This window comes from Macrotis lagotis, chromosome X (genome assembly GCF_037893015.1).
Source record: "Macrotis lagotis isolate mMagLag1 chromosome X, bilby.v1.9.chrom.fasta, whole genome shotgun sequence".
Classification (NCBI taxonomy): Eukaryota; Metazoa; Chordata; class Mammalia; order Peramelemorphia; family Peramelidae; genus Macrotis; species Macrotis lagotis.
Window position 1 is genome coordinate 523,593,030 of NC_133666.1, and position 20,583 is coordinate 523,613,612.

General features: G+C 33.8%; 1 protein-coding gene across 1 annotated transcript in view; it reads left to right on the forward strand.

Moving 5' to 3' along the window:
- Positions 1-20,583, forward strand: part of LOC141499328 (uncharacterized) — a 519,469-nt gene that overhangs the window by 76,261 nt on the left and 422,625 nt on the right. Inside the window, exons 5-6 of the mRNA XM_074202106.1 lie at positions 19,502-19,568; positions 19,864-20,040. Of these exons, the coding sequence (XP_074058207.1) occupies positions 19,502-19,568; positions 19,864-20,040 (244 nt within the window). The remainder of the gene's footprint in view (positions 1-19,501; positions 19,569-19,863; positions 20,041-20,583) is intronic.

Below are 20,583 nucleotides of genomic sequence, written 5' to 3' on the forward strand. Positions count from 1 at the left end.
TGTTTTTTGATAAGTTTAATATAGTGGAAATAACTGCTTAGCATTTCTACCTTTGAGTCAGGGAAGAATACAATGGTGTGAATTATTTCCAAGTCATCATTATATTGTTGCCCATTGTGCCTGCCCTAGGATGGTGAGGACAGAACTGACAATTGGAAATGGTGGAAATAAACATGAATATTTCTTCCTCTGAGAAAAAAAAGGACTCTTATCAACATTCTATTTTCCATAGTCCTAGATGCCACTTGAAGTATGTTGAATTATCAGTTTTTGAAAGTTATCACAAAATTGTTTTGTTTTTTAAATTCAGCTCCTGAAGCTTCATGAAGATAATCTGAATGTGCTGCATTTGATAAACTTTGAAAGATACCATAAAAATTAAATTGGCTGTATCCAAATAGAAAAGATTACTGAAATGGGTAATCCTTTCAAAGTCAACTGTGTATAGCTAGATTATTGATAATTAGAGCAAAGGTACTTCATTATATAAGAAAGAATATAAATAACCACAACAGTTCCATTGTTTTGACATATGTCTTGACCTATCAGGGAGCTATTGGTTTCAAAAATGAGAAATGGGAGAAGGTAAATTCATTGACTTCATTAGCTGTCATTTTTTAGAAAAACTTAATGGATATAAAGACTGCTTATAGTAACTTCACTAGTTCTATCAACTCCCAAATTCTCCATGCTATGCATCTCTTAATGTTGTTTAAGAATGGATTAGTTTTCTTTGGTTAGATGGAGCCTAGAGTTAGGAAAATCTGAGCTTGGACTTGCACTAGTTTTATTTTTATGGGAAAGTCACTTTAAAAAATCTCTCTTTGCCTCGGTTTCTTCTTTTACCATTAATAATAATTATTATCTCCCAGGATTGTTGTGAAGATTAAATGAATAAAAATATTTAAGGACCTAGCACAGCTGCTTACAAGAAATCATTTTGAAGCAGAGGGATACATAAAGAGTAAAAGTAATGGGGCGGCTAGTTGATGCAGTGGATAGAGCACCCGCCCTGGAGTCAGGAATACCTGAGTTCAAATCTGACTTCAGACACTTAATAATTACCTAGCTGTGTGGCCTTGGGCAAGTCACTTAACCCCATTACCTTATAAAAACCTAAAAAAAAGAGTAAAGGTAAAAGTTTGGAACAGAATATATTATGTATTGGCTAAAGTAAAAAAGGTAGGGGTAGCAATCTTTATCTCAGACAAAGCAACTGCAAAAGTAGATTTCATTAAAAGAGATAAGGAAGGAAACTAAATCCCCCTTAAAGGTTCCATAGACAATGAAGCAATTTCAATTCTAAATATGTATGTACCAAGCAGTATCACATCCAGATTCTTAGAGGAGAAGCTGAATGAGTTACAGGAAAACAGAGACAACAAAACTACTGGTGGGAGACCTCAGACTCCCTCTCTTAGAATTAGATAACTCTAAGCATAAGATAAACAAGAAGGAAGTTAAGCAGATAAATAGAATGTTAGAAAACTTAGACATGATAGTTCTTTGGAGAAAATTAAATGGGGATAGAAAGGAGTACACTTTTTTTTCCTGCAGTACATGGCACCTTCCCAAAAATTGACCATATGCTAGGGCATAAAAGCCTCATCTTCAAATGCAGAAAGACAGAAATAGCAAATACTTCCTTTTCAGACCATATTGCAATAACAATCACATGCAATAATGGGCCATGGAGAGATAGACCTGAAACTAATTGGAAATGAAATACCCTCATTATTTTTAGTTTTTTGCAAGGCAAATGGGGTTAAGTGACTTGCCCAAGGCCACACAGCTAAGTAATTATTAAGTGTCTGAGGCCAGATTTGAACTCAGGTACTCCTGACTCCAGGGCTGGTGCTATCCAGTGAGCCATCTAGCTGCCCCTAAATACCATCATTTTAAAGAATGAATGGATCAAACAACAAATTATAGATAAAGTTAATGATTTCATCCTGGACAATGACAATAACGAGACACTATACCAAAACTTATGGGACACAGTCAAAGCTGTTATTAGGATATATATTATATCTCTAAATGCTTTCATGAACAAAATAGAGAAATAGAAAATCAATGAACTAAGCATGCAACTAAAAAATTTAGAGAAAGAACAAATTAAAACCCTCTAAATATCAAATTAGAAATTCAAAAAGTTAAAGGAGAAATTAATAAAATTGAAAGCAAGAAAACTATTGAACTAATAAATATAAACCATAGTTGGTTTTGTGAACAAAATAATAAAATAGATAAACTTTTGGTTAATTTGATGAAAAGAAAGAAAGAAGAAAACTAAATTACTAGTAACAAAAGTGAAAAAGGTGAACTCACCATCAATGAGGAGGAAATTAAAATAATAATTCGGGAACTATTTTGCCCAACTGCATGGCAGTAATTTAATAATCTAAGCGAAATGGATGAACATTTACAAAAGTATAAAGAATGGAAATTAAATATAAAGTGGAAATTAAATACCTTAATAATCCTGTCCCAGAAAAAAAAATTCAACAAGCCAACAATGAACTCTCTAAGAAAAACTCTCCAGGGTCAGATGGATTCACAAATAAATTCTATCAAACATTTATAGAACAATTGATTCCAATTCTATATAAACTATTTGGAAAAAATAGGTAAAGACTCTACCTAATTTCTTCTATGACACCAATATGATGCTGGTATCTAAACCAGGAAGACTCAAAACAGAGAAAGAAAATTATAGACCAATTTCCTTAATGAATATAGATTCAAAAATCTTAAATAAAATCTTAGCAAAGTAATTAGCAAAGTTATCACTAGGATAATGCACTATTACCAAGTAGGATTTATTTCAGAAATGCAGGACCATTTCAGTATTAGGAAAGCTGTCTGCATGATTAACTATATCAGTAACAAAGCTAACAGAAATCATGTGATTATTTCAATAGATACTGAAAAAGTTGTTGATAAAATACAGCACCCATTCCCACTACAAACACTAGAGAGTGTAGGAATAAATGAATCAAAGCATTAGAATGAAAAGTAGTTTCTCTCTGAAACCATCAATAAGCATTATGTGGAATGGGGATAAGCTAGAGGCATTCCCAAAAAGATCAGGGGTGAAACAAAGATGCTTGTTATCAACACTATTATTCAGCATTGTATTAGAAATGTATATGAGAAGAAAAAGAAATTGAAAGAATTAGAATTGAGAAGGAAGAAACAAAACTCATTCTTTGCAGATGACATGATGGTATACCTAAAGAACCTAAAAAATCATATAAAAAAAAACTACTGGAAACAATTAACAACTTTATCAGAGTTGCAGGATATAAAATAAACCAACATAAATCCTCGGCATTTCTATATATTACTAGCGACATACAGCAGCAAAAGTTAGAAAGAGAAATCCCATTTAAAATAACTTTAGACAGCATAAAATACTTGGGAGTCTACCTGCCAAGGCAGACTCAGAAACTCTATGTAAACAACTATAAAACACTTTTCACACAAATAAAATCAGATCTAAATAACTGGGCAAATATCAATGGCTCATGGATAGGCTGAGCTAATATAATAAAAATGACAATTCTTCCTAAATTAAACCATTTATTTAGTGTCATACCAAATTTCCAAAAAATTAGTTTAATGAGCTAGAAAAAATTGTGACTAAATTCATATAGATAAACAAAAAGTCAAGAATATCAAGGGATTTAATGAAAAACTTCATCAGTCTGGTACTTGCAAAGAAATAGAGTGGTGGATCAGTGGAATAGACTAGTTGCAAAAGAGACAGCAGGAAATGATTTGTTTGATAAACCCAAAGAATCCAGCTTCTGGGATAAGAACTCACTGTTTGATTAGAAACTGCTGGGAAAACTGAAAGATATTATGGCAGAAATGTGTATTAGTTCAATATATCATACCCTATAGCAAGATAAGATCAAAATGGGTGCAGGATTTAGGTGTAAAAGACATTATTATAAGCAAACTAGGAGAACAAAGAATAATTTACCTGTCAGATCTATAGAAATGGGAACAGTTTAAACATAAAGAGATAAACACTATAAAAACAAACTGGATAATTTTGATTACATTTAGTTAAAAAGATTTTGCCCAAACAAAACCACTCTATCCAAGATCAAAAGAAATGTAATAAAATAGGAAACAATTTTTTGCAACTAGTGTAGTGTTTCTGACATAGAACTCATATCTAAGATATATAGAGAACTGAGTCAAATTTATGAAAAACAATCCATTCCCCAATTAACAAATGGTCAAAAGTTATGCAAAGGCAATTTACAGATAAGGATATCAAAGCTATCTATAGTCATATGAAAAATTGTTCTAAATCATTACTGATTATAGAAATGCAAATTAAAGCATTTTGAGATGTCACCTCAAACCTCTCATATTGGCCAATATGATCAGAAAGAGCAGTGATCAATGTTGGAAGAGATGTGGGAAATCTGGGACACTAATGCATTATTGGTGAAGCTATGAATTTATCCAACTTTCTGGAGAGCAATTTGGAATTATGCCCAAAAGGCAATAAAAATGTGCATCAAGCAATACTACTACTCTGTCTGTACCCTGAAGAGATCATGTAAAAATCCCACATGTACAAGAATATTCATAGCAGCTCTATTTGTGGTGGCAAAAAATTGGAAATTAAGGGGATGTACATCAATTTGGGAATGATTTAAGAAACTGTGATATATATATATATATATATATATATGTGTGTGTGTGTATATATATATATATATATATATATATATGTGTGTGTGTGTGTGTGTGTGTGTGTGTGTGTGTGATGGAACACTATTGTTCTACTAGGAATCAAGAGGGATTGCATTTCAGGGAAGTCTGGAAAGACTTGCATGAACTGATGCTGATTGAGATGAGCAGAATCAAAGAACATACACCCTAACAGCAACATGGGGTGATGATCAACCTTGATGGATTTGTTCATTACACCAGTGCTATGATCAGGGACAATTTTAGGGTATCTATAATGGAGAATGCCATTTGTATGCAGAGAAAGAATTGTGGAGTTTAAACAAAGACCAAAGATTATTATCTTCAATTTTTAAAAATATTATCTTATGAACTATTTAATTTTGCTATCTCCAGTATTTTATTTCTTCCTCAAGGATATGTTTTCTCTCTCAACACATTCAATTTTAATCAATGTGTATCATGGAAACAATGTAAAGATTATCAGATTTCCTTCTGTTGGGGGGAAGGGGGAGGGATGAGAGGGAGAGGGAAAATTGTAAAATTCAAAATCTTATAAATAAAATGATTGGTTGAAACTACTATTGTATATAATAGGAAGCAAATAAAATATTTATATAATAAAAAAGAACCTAGCACAGCATCTGGCACATGGTAGGCACTTAATAAATTCTTCATTTCTTTCTTTGCCTTCCTTTCCTCCTTTCTTCTCTCCCCATCACAGTCCACATCCCCCTTCCAATCTTTGTTTAGAGATATCATGTCCATTTTATAGCTTTGAATTTGATTTTTGAGTCCTAAATGTTTTATATTTATCTCTATTCAATTTCATCTTTTTGGTTTTGACCAAGTGTTCTTTTTCAAATCTTAATTCTGATGTTAGTGTTTTAGCAGTTCCTCCCAAATCTGACAAGCATGCTTTTTCTGCCTTGTTCAAGTTATTGATCAAAATGCTTGAAACTCTGGCTCTGATTCTATATATTATTTATACCTAATACTTGTAATTTGTACCAAAGAAGGTCATATCCACAATACTAAGGTCATAGATCCATAGAAATTTCAAAGTACACCAACCCACATGAAGACAAATACATTTGTAAGTTCAAATGATCATTTTTATGTCATCAGAATATCAGAATGTTGCTGCCTCGCTTTAAACCTCTGCTTGCTAAATTAAAGGTAATTTGAATTTAATTGCCTAAACATTTATTAATCAAATATTAAACAATCATTTATTGAATGCCTACTTTGTCCAGTCTCTCTTCTAGGAGCTAGGAATACAAATCTCTCACTGAAGCTTCTAGCTATAAAGAGTTTATATTCTATTGCACAGAAATAGATAAGTAAATATAATATCCCTTGTGATGAATGGAACCTTACAGATAAGTAAGATGGATAAATTTTTTAACTCTCTTAGTCTCAATCCAATGAAAAGTAAGCAACAGAGCCAGTGTTTGAACCTATGCCCTCTGGCACTCAATTCAGTTCTCTTCCAATTACTTTCCATTGTTATTAATAATTAAAATTATTTTAAAAATACTGACAAATTTGGTCCATTTTCATATTTGTGATTGTTCTTCCCATGTCCTCGATATATGAAAATGGATTTATCAACCTTTGCTTAATTGGTAGTTGAGCTTCTTGGTTGGACAAGAGAACTAACAGTAGGACTAGTCAAGACTTCAAACACCTGAGCTTAGCCTTGAAAGAAGTTTAGGGTTCTAAGAGCTGAAAAGGAAGAAGGATTACTTTCAAGCAAGGGGGATAGTGCAAAGACATGGAGGTGGCTGAATGAAAGACAAATGTCAAATTACCTGGAGACATAACCATGAATAGGAGTAACATGACAAAAGTCTGGGAAGCTAAAATGCTGCCAGATTGAGAAGATTTTTAAATGCCCTTCAGAGTTTCATAGAGGACAAACATTTTTACTTTTGCATCTAGAGGAAGTCTGTTAAATCACTAACTTAACAGAGTTGGTGAATCAGCCTTTATGATGGTCTTGGATAATTCAGTCATTAAATCTGCTGTTTCTGACAGGGTAAAAAAATGGTTAATCTTTAAAGTCATTATATGTTTCACTCTTTCTTTGCCTTCTGTTAGAAATTGGCCTTATATGTTCTGGTCTATTTTCTTTAGGGTCTGTAGACCTTAATTTAGCAAAGAAATCAATTTTCTGACTGTATCCATACTTTTGCTACGCACCCACATAAATGGTAGGATTTCTTTTTACCACTAGGTTATTAATCACAGACATATTCTATTCATTGCTCAATGACAAGTTCCACTCACATCATGCTCATTTCTGCCTTCATAGCTTTGCTCACACTTTCTTTGTCACTTAGACCAATCTACCCACTATACTCCAATAAGCCAGATTTTAGGGTCAGCTCAACTTTCACCTGCTTCATGAAACTTTCCATGAATACAGTCTGATCTATTTCTATTTTTTATGCCTTTTCTTTGAGCAGGTTGTCACATATGGTATTGTAGTATTCTTTAACTATTTCTTTACAAATATCTTTCCATTTAAAATATAGCACTCTTTGAGGGCAGGAACTATGCATTTTAATTTTTTTGTAACCTCATTCTCCAATCAAACAAAATGATTTATGTCTAAACCAGGATTCATCAAACTACAAATTCAACTCCAGCCTCTTTTCATTTTCTGCAACCTAAAAAGAGTATTTCCATTTTAAAATATAAAAAATTTTATTTTAAAATATATAAAATAAAAATTATTCCTAGCTTACTGGCCATACAAAAACAAGTAGCAGTCTGATTTGGCCCTTGATCTAGTTTGCTGAGTCCTTTACTATATTTAAGGTGATGAAAAAATGCTAATACTGTAGCTTAAATTTACAAGGGTCTGTATGTGTGTACACATGTGTGTGCACAGGCACATGTGTACATTTTTCTTTCAGAGAATTAGTTTCTAAACATTTCCCAGCACTCTGCTTTACACACACACATATGTACACATGCTATTTGTGTGCACATATGTTTATATGCATGTTTGTTGTTGAAAGTTTTTCTATACCTATATGACACATATCTACATGTATACATGTATGCATATACATATGGTTATATGCATGGGATGTGCATATTCACAACAGAGTCAGGTAGTGAAGTGAATACAACATTGTGTTCAGATCCAGAAAATTGAGTGCTAATCTTGCTTCAGGCAACTGTATGAGCTGTCTGATCCTGGGAATCACTTGACCACTCTCTCAGCTGCAATTGTTTCATCTGTAAAATGGAAATACTAATAGAATCTATTTCTTGTATACATAAAGTGGTTTGCAAACATTAAAGCACAGTCTAAGTATTAGCTATTAAAGATATGTGTCTATAACTTTTATATTTCTATATTTCTAAATAGCATTTAGATAGATAGATAGATAGATAGATAGATAGATAGATGTGACTGCTTTTCCTCTTTTTACTAAGTCCATGTGTAAATTAATTTTATCAATAGAACTTTGCAGTTCATTCTTAGTCTAATAACTAAGAAAGACATGGTATTGCTCTTGAATTTTGCCAAAAGCAATTGCTTAGGCAGCAACTTAACTAAATGTGCTTCAGTTTATTATTTGTCCAGTTTTTAATGTTTGTGTTGTTTGTGTATAGGGGTGTGTGTGTGTGTGTATGTGTGTGTGTGTGTGTGTGTGTGTATAAGATATGTGCATGTTCATATGGATTTTCTAAAAGTGGATCAAGGAAAGCAATCATAATATACATCTCTGGAATCTGTACTTCTCCTTTCTTTCCTCTCTCTGTTGTCCTTAGTTTCATTGGATTCCCTGAAACTAATGTAGTTATCAAAGCTCTCCTAATTTACAAATATAATGTAATTTTCCTCAAATCTCATCTTTCTTGATCTCTACAACCTTTGATATTTGTCAGTCATTTGATACTGTGTCTACTTTAGGTTTTTGTGTCACTTGTCTTTTGTTATTTTCCTTTTACCTATTTGATGGCTTTTACTCAGTCTTCATTCAAATTATGCTAACTAACCTTGGGGTTGGGAGACAAAGGCTCTCTTTCCTAGACCCTCTTTCCTTTTTTTCCCCCAATTGTATTTTCAATGGGTGATCTCATTTGCTTCCAGGGTTTTGCTTATCATCTCAATGAAGATAACTTTTAAATCTCTTTATCTGCTACTTAACCTTTTCTTAATTCTATTTCCATATATCCACTTGCCTGTTGAACATCTTTTTTTTAGATTTTTCAAGGCAATGAGGTTAAGTGGCTTGCCCAAGGCCTCATGGCTAGGTAATTATTAAGTGTCTGAGGTCAGATTTGAACCCAGGAACTCCTGACTCCAAGACTGGTGCTCTGTTCACTGCGCCACCTAGCCCCCCCACCGTACATCTTAAACAGAATGTTTTGTATATATCTTAAACTCAACATGTCTAAAATTGAATATGTTTTCTTTTACCCAATCTCTGTTTTTTCTTAATCTTCCTATTACTGTTGAGTATACCACCATCCTCCAAACTACCGAGTCTTGCAACTAGATGTCATCCTCAACTCCTTACTCTCAATCACTCTCAGTATCTAATTGTGACCAAATTGTGTTGACATAAACATATTTCCTCTATTCCCCCTTCTCTTTCTGAACATTACTAAAATGCAGATGTATACCCTCATCAATTCACATCTGAGCCATTACAATTGTCTCAATTTTTTGTTCCCATACCTCAATTCTCTCCCCACTCCAATCCATCTTTTACTTAGCTGCCAAAGTGATCTTTCTAAAATGTAGATTTGACCATGTTATTCCTTGCCCTTTCCAGTTGCTCCCTTTTAAACTCCAGGATCAAATGAAATATTCTCTTTTAGGCTTTTAAAATCACTTTTCCAATATTCTTATACCTTTCTCCTATCCATGTGCTCTGAGATCCAGTTACCTTGGCCTCCATGCTATTCTCCACACACATTACTCCATCTCACAACTGTGGACCTTTTTCATTGAGTGTTGCACATGCTTGAAATGAAGACTTTCCCTCTTCTTCATTTCCTGGCTTCCTTGGGTTCTTTGGATTCTTTAAGTTCCTTCCCCAATCTCTGTCAATGCTAGCACTTTCCCTTTGTTTTTTATATCAATTTATCTTATTTTCATATTATTTGTACATAGATATTTGCATATTATCTTCCCCATTAGACTGTGAGCTTCTTGAGAAGTGTCCTTTTTGTAGGGGAGGGGAGACAGGCTTTCTTTGTATCCTTAATGTGAACTAAGTGTTTAATGCATGCTTTTGGATTTACTAACCTCTCTCCAAGGAACACTGTGATTCCTGCCTTGAGGGCAGCAAAAGGACCATGAGACTGGCTGTTCTGTTCTGTAGTTTCTGAGAAGAGTACTAGATGAGGATTATATCTATGTTACCACACTCCAAAAAAATATTTCTGGTCTAAAGACTTGATTTTGGTTCAAAACAAAAAGCTAGTTCCCTAGCTGTTATCTCTTAAAAGTAGAATGTTATGCCAAACCTACATCTGCAGACTTGCCTCATTCCTACCAAATGTTATATAAAAAACTGTTTTTGAGAATAGTCAATAAACCAATTTATTGAAGTGAAAGTAGATAGAAATTAGAGAATATGCCAGAAAATATACAAAAGTGAATGTTCCTTTTAGGTGGGAGAAATATGAGATTTCAGTTTAATCAAGACAGAGGCCTAGATCTCATCTAAGAGGAAATTCTCCAAAGTCCAATAACCCCTCCATGTTTATAGTTTCCAAAGTCTTTATCTCCCTTTCCACATGTCTGGAATCATTCCCAAAGAAAAATCTGGCAAAAATGCATGTTCTTACCCAAAGGAAGAAAATATCTCCTCTCCAAAATTCTCAAACCAACTCCCCCTCATCTCCTTATATTTAATATTGTGTTCAGTAGTCTCTCCACCAAACTGGAGTCATGCATACCTAGCAAGCAAAACTACTCCAGGGTCAATCAATCTACTGATTGATTGAATTCTTTTTTAGTGAATTTTGTTATTTCAAAATTTTTTTCTAAAGGTTATCAAGCAATAGTTTCTAAAAATAAGGAGTTGCTAAGCTCAAGAGAGCACTGGTCTTGGAGTCAGGAGGATAGGAGTATGAATCTTGCCTCAGACACTTGACCTTAATTAGTTGTGTGACCTTGAATGAATCACTAAATCTTGATTCTCTTGCATCCAGGACCATCTCTAGGCATCCTGATTCATATCTTGCCACTGGATCCAGAAGGCTCCAGAGGAGAAAGTGAGGTTGATGATTTTGTATAATACCCCTCACTCAAATACAATTCATATGCTTGTCATGACATCACCTCCCTGAAGTCATGGTCTTCTTTGAGAATGAAGGACAAAATAATAGCATTATCATTTCCAAAAATATTTTTAAAATAAAAAATAAACTTTTATATTTCATATCTATTTCATAGTGTATATATATATATATATATATATATATATATATATATATATATATACTACCCTTATCAAACTGCTTTCCAGCTGTACCAAAATCTTGTCTGACTACATTTTCAAAATTCAAATTTCTCAAAAGAGAATTTCCATTTCCCTAGATTTTCCCCAGAATTAGAATGAGGAAAAAACAAATACAACTAGTCATAAGCAATGTTAATATGAGGAATAATAATCTGTGAGAAGAGAGGTAGCTAAAGAGGATGTAGGGAAATACATTCTTGGTCAGATGTTTTTATACTCACTCTACATAACTCTACACTCAATCATGCCTTGTTATTATTGCTAATATTTATTTACAGCTAATAGATTCTATCCATGCTACCAAGTTAGCTAATAAATTATTGCCCAAATTTGAAATTATGTGAAAGCTCATTCAATTTTGTCTATTATGAAATTTCTATTCATTTTCCTACCTTCTTGAATGCATGAGTTTTATTTGTAGTGGAAGTGACTAATGGGTATAATGTGGAGCTATCTCTATGAAAAGAGAGTACCTTTTTCCCCTCCCTTCTCTACCCAATTCCTTGGGTCTTTTCATAAAGGAGGATGGGGAGTGATGAAGAAATGTCTCTGACTATTTTAGTTTTGTTCTTCCTTCCCTCTATTAAACTATAACTACTAATCCTGGACTAATTTATTCTTTAACCAAGTATTAACTGAAATATGTGAAAGATTTTATATGTGATCATATTTGCCTTATATTAGAATTTCATAGACATGCTAAGCTTTATATGCTTATTTTCAATTGACTATACTAATTGCTAACTTAGAATTATTAACTTTCAAATCTAGTTCTATACTGAGGGAGATAGGGAATAAAACTACAATGGGCCAATATGTAATAGATTTCTACCTCATTTTGAGAGTACTATTCAAATATTGTGACAGTTGGAACACATTCCACATCTCTCTCCTTTTCTCATAATCTTAAAAAGTGTTTTTTTTAAAGATAGGTCCAACAATAGAAAAGTTAATGATTTTTATTTTTCCATTTGAGGTTTTAGTTGAGATGATACAAAGCCAAAAAAGGGTTTGTTCTAGATATGACTTATGGATATGCCTAAAAAGTTCTAAATGTTGTATACAATGCACTGCATTTAAAGCAAATAGTTTTTTATTTTAAACTTTCATAATAGTTCAAAACTATTTTCAGAAGTACATATTTCAAGAATTAAAAAAACTTGGATTTTTAATGACAATCTAAGGAATATTACGATTAATTTTTTGTTTGTTTCTATTTATTCTTAACTCCCTTTACTTCCTCTCATTCTCCTTCTGCCATTTGTAAATGGCATTTACTTCTTGGTCTATTTTTTAAAGTCATTGTAACTATATGAAATTTAGTCCTAAAGTGCTTGATCTCATGCATTTATTGAATGGTAAATCCCATATTAATTTAATTTATGTACAATTCAATTTAAACTTTAGTGGTTTGTTTAGTCATATGATGCCATAAAGTATCCTATTTTATGTGTATTGAATGGGTAATGATGCCTCAAGATATGCTCCTATTTGATACTTTTTGTGAGGTCTTAATATTGATGTAATCAGTGGTTTTATATTTGGAAGGATTGTAGAATTAAAGCCCAATAGAAAATTTTCCTTTTTATGAAAAGTCATGGCTCTTAATGTCAAGGTAATATTTTTCTCATGATAAGTGTATCATCTCATGCTCTTCATTGCATGAACTGATGGAATCTTCTTAGTGGATGAGAGAGAGTTGAGTTGTCCATCCAGAGGCCAGCTGTTCCCTAAAGAATACCCATTGCACCACATTTTGTACATACATGCAATAGATCTTCACTTCCTTGAAAGCTGATGGGGGGAAGAAAAAGTGCCAATTCCTGTTTGTTTTACTGCCTGATTTTCTCAGGACTATCAAGGGGCTGTGTGAGCAGCTGTCTGCAACCAGAAACCACTTAGTATATATTTCATTTGGGATAATTTTAGTCAGGTTTGCATGGCATTTTAATTTTTTCTTAGGTGGACTTAACTTAAATCTTTAAATCTAAAGACAAGGAGCCAGGGAAATAAAAAGAAAGGGAAGGTGAATATAATTGCAACCAATTTTTTTAAAGCAATTTTATAGGCTTTATTTTCATAATATTATTCATAAAGAGGCTGTTCAGAAGTGAGCAGAAATGGAGCCTCTCTTATAGCATTGACAAGTAAAGGAGATGATTAACGAGGATAACAGACAATGTAGTAGCAGAAGAGGGTCTATAGAAGTTAAACAAAAGTGCCTTCAGAATTTTAGAGAATTCCCAGGATCCATAGTAGGACCTCATGGTGCCTGTCTACTGTTTCTATTTTTGATTAGATTTATAAACACAGCACCACATATTTTCATGTGGCTTATAGCCCAGGGGCAGAATGAGATTGACTGCGCTGAAACTGCGAGGCTTGTGAGTTTCAGGCAAGGGATAGAGTGGAATAAGTAGTGTAATTGTTTTTGTGGAGTGACCGTGGGACCTCCTCAGTTCTGAATTACACATGGTTCAACCCTTTGACCTAACCAACCTCAGCAGGGCCTGGCGGAGCCCCTAAAGCTGTGCTGAAAGGTCCTATCACTGACATGTTGGAACATTATCTGTCATGCAAGATGTGTGCCAACAGCCATATTAAACTCCATTAATTACTAGTGAGACCACAGCCTCGACCACCTCAACTTCATTTAACCCATCATTGGTATTGGTGATTGTTTCAACAGGAAGTGCCAGCGTGAGCAATTTAGGGGCTCCTCATGCATCATCAGGGTTTTACTTCACTGATTGCCCTTTGGGGTTTGTTTTAATTTGCATTGCCCTTAGCTGCAATACTAAAAACTTGTAGTCCTGGCAAGTTGTTGAAGGAGTTTTTTCCCCCTTTTCTTTTTTGTCTGTTTCTTTTTTAAAAGGAAGGAAAGATCAGGAAAACATATAAATCAGAAATCAGTTTTACTCCATTTCAGCTAGATCTTTTATCCTGCTAGCAATGAGGATTTAAAATTTCACCACTGATTATTAGAGGATAGTATTTATCTTTAAAGGAAAAGAAGAGAAAAAAAGAAAGGAAGGATGCCATACCTTTTTTATGGTGGTTTCATGAACCATTGTGACTGCCATAGAGAATTTATTCATAACTCATATGAAGGTGAATGATATATGTTTAATTGTTTAGTTTCTATTTTTTTATAAGTTCCAGAGGCATCAGTTTAAACTTTACTTTAAATTTACTTCATTAATAATAATTTGTTTAAAGGCCATCTGCCCACCATTTTGGTTCACATTCAGTCATTTTCTTCTATTCCAAAATCTTGATTCTGTTATTTGAAATCTAAATAGTGTGAAACTTTTTGCTTTTCTTCATGGGAAAATTTTCTCCCAAGGAGAGACTACCCATATCTAACATTACACTTGGAAGGCTTGTAAATGATTTTGGGGATATTTGTTTTTCTTTCTCATCTATAGCAGTTCATTACTTATTCAAATTCATTTCTTGGCTATGTTTGTTGCATCATTCAGAGATCCTTGGATCCTTCAGAGATCATTTTAATTTCACATAATTTAATTCTGTGCTTGGAGTCATCATCCAATGCCTATCTAAAAGAAATGTGCACTTATTACTTTTTCACTTGCCCTCAAGTCAAGTACAATGCCCCTCCCCTACCCAAGCAGTATTTTTCTCTCAGCCCCCCAACTCCCTTACAAAAGCCAACTGTGATACAATTGCACAACCCAACTACGTTCAAACTTACCAAGTGTCATTCTCATTAGCAGGAAGGGTTTGCTCTTCTCAAAATCTACCATGGAATGCTTAAAGCAGACAGGTGCAAATTACAAGCTGTTTCATTTTGGCTGTCATCCCTTAAACCGACAAAGTAATAGACTGGGAGAACAGAAAAGGTTCCAACTTCAGCTGCAGAATGAAAATCTTAACAGGGACATGCCAGCTGGTTAGGAGAATTAAATGTGGTGAATACCAAATAATACTTTTTATGCCATTTGAGATTTTTTTTTCCATAAGAAATGTTGCCCATTCAAATCCATACTCTTTCTATTACGTTTAAAGCAAATGCAGTCCATGCTGGAGTGGATGAGGACAGAAGCCAGAATACCTGTCTGTATTTACCCTCATTATGCTCCTTAGAATATTTCAGGCACTATTAGTTTCTTTGGACCCAGTTCAGACTGACATTATTTCCAACTACTTTTCTTTTGACTATATTCAAGCCAACTGCCTAAAGAGGAAATCTTTACTATTACCACCACCAAAACACAAACATATCTACCCCAAAGGCCCCACAAAGCAGAGATCATGGACAAGTCTGCCCAGCGAATTTGCTGATGTTAGGAGTAATTGTTTCCTTTAGGAGCATCTAATCTAATTTCAATGAAGAGACATGCCATGCCAGGCTGTGGATGAATCTGAGGTATGCTTTCCCTAAAAGGGACTTAAATTATGTCATTCCGAAGTTGCTCTTCTTCTTGACTTCCTGCTTGCACAAGGGACTGCTGTCTGGAAGTGGTAACTTTAAATTTAACTCTATGGGGTGGATCAGCGCTATCTGTGTGATCTCTGGGAGCAGATAACGGAGGGGAGACAGCTCAGTACAGAGCTTGTTTACAGTTGGGCAGAGAAAAACAGTTAGACACAAATGAGGGCTGACGGTTTCATGAAGCCCAATTGGTTGATCACAGATTCAATCTGACTGCCCTGAACTGAGCGATGATCCGTACAGTATGCAAAATTCACTTTCTTGCTGGTCTGTGCCCACCAGCCTTGAAGCGGCGCTCCCAGAGCCCCTCAGCCTGGATGTTCAGTGGATCCAGAATTGAACTCGGCATTGTTGTGCCCAATTTCTTCTGACAACAATCACATTCTTTTAAAAACTTCATCGGTTTGGGTTGTCACTGGTTATAAATTTGTTTGTGTGTGCGTGTGTACGTGTGTGTGTGTGTGTGTGTGTGTGTGTGTGTGTGTGTGTGTGTGTGTGTGTAGGGGGTTAAGCTTGCCATTCCCCCATAGATTTTATTTCTGGGTGGAAGAGTCAGAATCAGAAAGGCTTTTTTTATTTTGTTTTGTTTTGTTTTTGCTTTGTAAATGGCAAGGAGCAAGGCATATCACTGAAATCCAATATTTTGGGAAGACTTATTCTTCACTGCAATTCTATCCATAGTTATCATCTGTCTTCTTCATACAACATAATGCTCACATTAACAAGAGAACATGGCAAAAAGGACCTGTTCCCTCCCCCACTTCAATATTTAAATTTCCAAAAAGGAGGAAAAGTACTAGGAGCAGCAGCATATCCCTTGTAATAAACCAGGGCCGTATTTTATCAACTTTGGCTTATTCACAGTAAACTTGTTGAAAATTTATTATTAGTTGAAGATTTATTATTATCATTGTTGATGTTGTTTTACTTATCTTTTTCAGTGGAGTTCAGATAGAAACAGCTTTATTCCTTATTATTCCTTATTCCTACATATTTAATGTTTTGTGAGCTGTGTATGATACATGCAGATAAAATGAGTATGTTTTTGTAATTGAATTAAAATACTGGGTTATATAAGCTCATCGTCCCATAAACTCATTGAATGTAACCTCAGGATAATTCCAATAACAGATGGGATAATATGAAATGCACCCTCTTCTTACCTGATTTTTGGTTTCTTTGACTGCTCTCTATATTTTGAAGGCTTCTTATTCCAAGTGGTCTAGAGATAATTGTGATAGCATTCTTCTCATATTTTTGATGCAAGTCAGACTTGGAACATCACTACAAAGCTATCATTCCTTTATGTTCAATATTCTCAGAGTATTTCCTCAAGTAGATAAAATGATTTTTATTTTGTGATTGATAGATGATGATGATGATGATGATGATGGAAGATGGATGAATAGCATTGACAATAGGCTTAAGTTTGAAAGAAGAAAGCAAATAGTGACCAAAAGCTTTTTCTTTAATTCTAGTGTTTAGTTTAAATATCATAGATTCATGTGAACTTATTAAAGAACAATTATTTTAGACATAAATTTGCATAAATACATGAATTTAACTACTGGTGACTAATGAGGAAATGCATATAAAATGTGAGTGAGGATAATTTTGTTTCAGAATTCTAAGAAGTGAAAGCTTCATTGGAAGAGAAAAACTAAAATGAGGAGGAGGAAATGATGCAATTTACACTATTTAAAGGTGCCCATGTGTAAAGGAGAGAAAAGAGACAGGAAACTGGCAAAGGGATAGGAGTGAGAAACAGCTCTCAATTTTTTTCTGAATAAAAAAGTGCTAGAACTTGTGCAAGGTGTCTCTAAGGAGCAAATAAAAATTGCACCATTATCTTGTTATCCTTTAGAAGAATCTTGTCTCTGGAAAACCACAGATTGCTTTCATTGTAAATATGTGAACTTATTGTGCAAGTGGACAAATGTAGAATTTCCCTTAAAGTCCTTTACAACAAGGTAGTATTTATTAATGGGTTGTATCTAGCTATTTTTAAACATATACTTGAAGCTGAAAAAATAAAAGTACTAAGCTACTAAACCATATGAGGAAATCAAATATCTGCTGTTACCTCAGTTGAAGGCTGTGAGAACACAATCAAACTTCAGCTACTCTTTTGTAAAATGTAGGAAACAGTTGATGAAGTTGTGAAGTATTGCTTGGAAAAGTTTACCAGCACAGACCTCAGTGAATACAGGCTTATTTTTTTTATATCATGAAAATTGAGGGAACTGGTGAATTGGAATGCTGGCTTGTCTTTCAAATTACTGCTTGCAACATATATTTACTAGCGAGGATATGTAATTCTAAGGTATGATGTGTTTTGGAGCATGTTGTAAATTGTTGAAGAATGACTTAGATCTCATAAAAGCTTTTACTCATTACATATTGGGACATCAAACAGAGTACTTTCTCAACTCAATCTATGTTTCAAAATTAAATGTCAGAATTGTTTCATTAAATAAACTTCTAAGCATAATTTCTAAATTTGAACTCTTTCCCTTCAAAGATTTGATATGACATTCTCTGTTGAAGAAAATCTCTGGTTTATCTGAATTTTGATTTTTTGAAGAATGAAAAATATTTTAAGATTTTTTTATTCAGGCTTCATTTTATTAAATTATAAATTTATCATTTTTAATAATTTTAATGATGTTGAATTTTCTTATTACCATATACAGAATGTTGCTTGTTCTTTCTACAATACTGATATTCAAAAGTTCCAAGAAAAATAGACCATCTAATTAGACTACCTACATACATAATATTAAAAAGTTCATAATGGATGCAAATTTATGAATATAAAAATCAATTATTAGAATTTTGTTAGTTTATTAAAAGATCTGATCTACATGTAAAAATACCATATCTTTTTAAGTTTATGTTTATATATGTTATATTTAGGATTCTGTTTTGAACCTTCATCAAATCAATGATATAATCTAAAACAGATTCATCTTTTGCATATTGGTGACTGCTTTTCAAGAGTCTAAATTGTATGCCTTTTTTCCCCCTCTCTCACTCTAGTGTCTTGTGTTATCATAAGAATTATTATTCATACTGAATTAGAGAATTTCTACTGAAGATTTTGAGTTTGACAGTTACCCAGTATCCCATTTGGAATATGTAAGAGTATGTGAAATCTAATAATATTTCTTGCTATTCATTTTCATTTTGACCATTTTTTATGCATTTTAATATTAATGGGTTTTCTAGCAATGTAATGAATCCTGGGTTTTGGTGACAAGTAATATCTGATGTGGCATCTCATGAGCACATTGTAATTTCCATTATAACATGCTACTCCTAGTACTATACATTATTTTATCTTTTCACAAAACTTGTGGCTGTATATGAAGACATATACTTTGCTCTTTATTAGCTTAGTGATGATCATAAAAAAATCATGAAGGTTATGGAAGAGGGTTAAATATAGAATAATAAAAAAAGTTTTTGACTTGGCTCATCTAGCTCATCTCAAAGAAACAGAATAGTAGCCTAGCTCTACTGAATACTCAGAATGCAAGTTTTCCAATGATTTTCATTTGTTAAGGGTTCTTTGCAGTAATTAAAAATGATAAAAAAAAACACACAAGTATCTTACTGTGACCTTCATTTGGCATTTATATTAACTTTTCTTATCCCATTTTATTTAATTCTTTCACTGCTGTTGTTCAATTAGTGGTTGACCCCTTTAGGAGAGCACAAATTAAATGACATTTCAATGCCATCCCATATTTAAAATACTGTGTTAGTTGTGGATCATAAATGATGATCTTCATTCTTTAGCTAATTTATTCATTTAACAATTTCCCTCCAGAAGTTCCAGCAGAAGGCTCTGAAGCAAACTAAGCAGAAGAAATCCAAGTCAGCTGAATATCTGATGGGTGAGCCTTGCTTGATGAGTTATTGCTCATAATTTGTGTAAGGATTAATTAACTAATTACAGACAAATGGCTGTGGGCGAAATTTTGCTCTTGCTTGTCAGGGTGCAATTTGTAATTATTTTAATCATTTATTCTTTTTTTTTAAGAGTTAATTTTAACCTAATTCTGTTTTGGCGACATTTGAGGACGATACACTTGAGTCTTTGAGCAAAGGAATTACTAGAAGGAATTTTCTGCTTGTCATTGGAATACACTTTGGTAAAATGTGCTCTTCTGACCTCCTTGTTTTCTACAGCAAAAGAAGATGGAGCCACCACAGAAGGCATTGAAAATCCAGCTTTTAACATCAGTAGTACATATCTCTCAGCATATCAGACTTCAGAGGAGAAAGTTATTAAACATGACAAGCCAGCTAGCACCCTTGCAGCTCACCCACAGAAACTCCGGCTGCAGGCCTGTGCTGAACCAAGAGGTGCGATTTCAATCTTGATTATGCTCACCCTGAGTGACAGTGGCTATGTTTCTGATCTAACCTGAGCATTCCACAGTCAGCATCCCACATTCCAGCCTGGCTTGCCTGTACATGCTTCGAAGAGGAGCTAAGGGATGCTGACATTGTCTCAACTTTTAGGGATCTGCAAATCTCCTAAAAATTGTCCAGATAAGGAAGAGTCCTTGTATCATTAAATGACCCTCATGTGTTTAAGACTGATTATTCTGTGAGGTTACTTTCTCTTGTACAGTTTCACAGGTATCCCTAGATCCCAGGTTAAGAACTCTTGCTTTAGAAGGATGGACTATAGAGCTCTTTAATACTTTTATATACCTATCCATGGAATGTAGGTGTCAATTGAGCAAAATGTTAAAAATTTAAGTGGGAGGGATCATTTGTTTACATTTCCAGCAAAAAAGTGGGTAAATTACCATTTCTCAAAATGGGGTCAGCAAGTTTATAAGATCATAGGTCCCAAGCTGGGAGAAATCTCAGAGGCCATATAACCTTATCTACTGATTT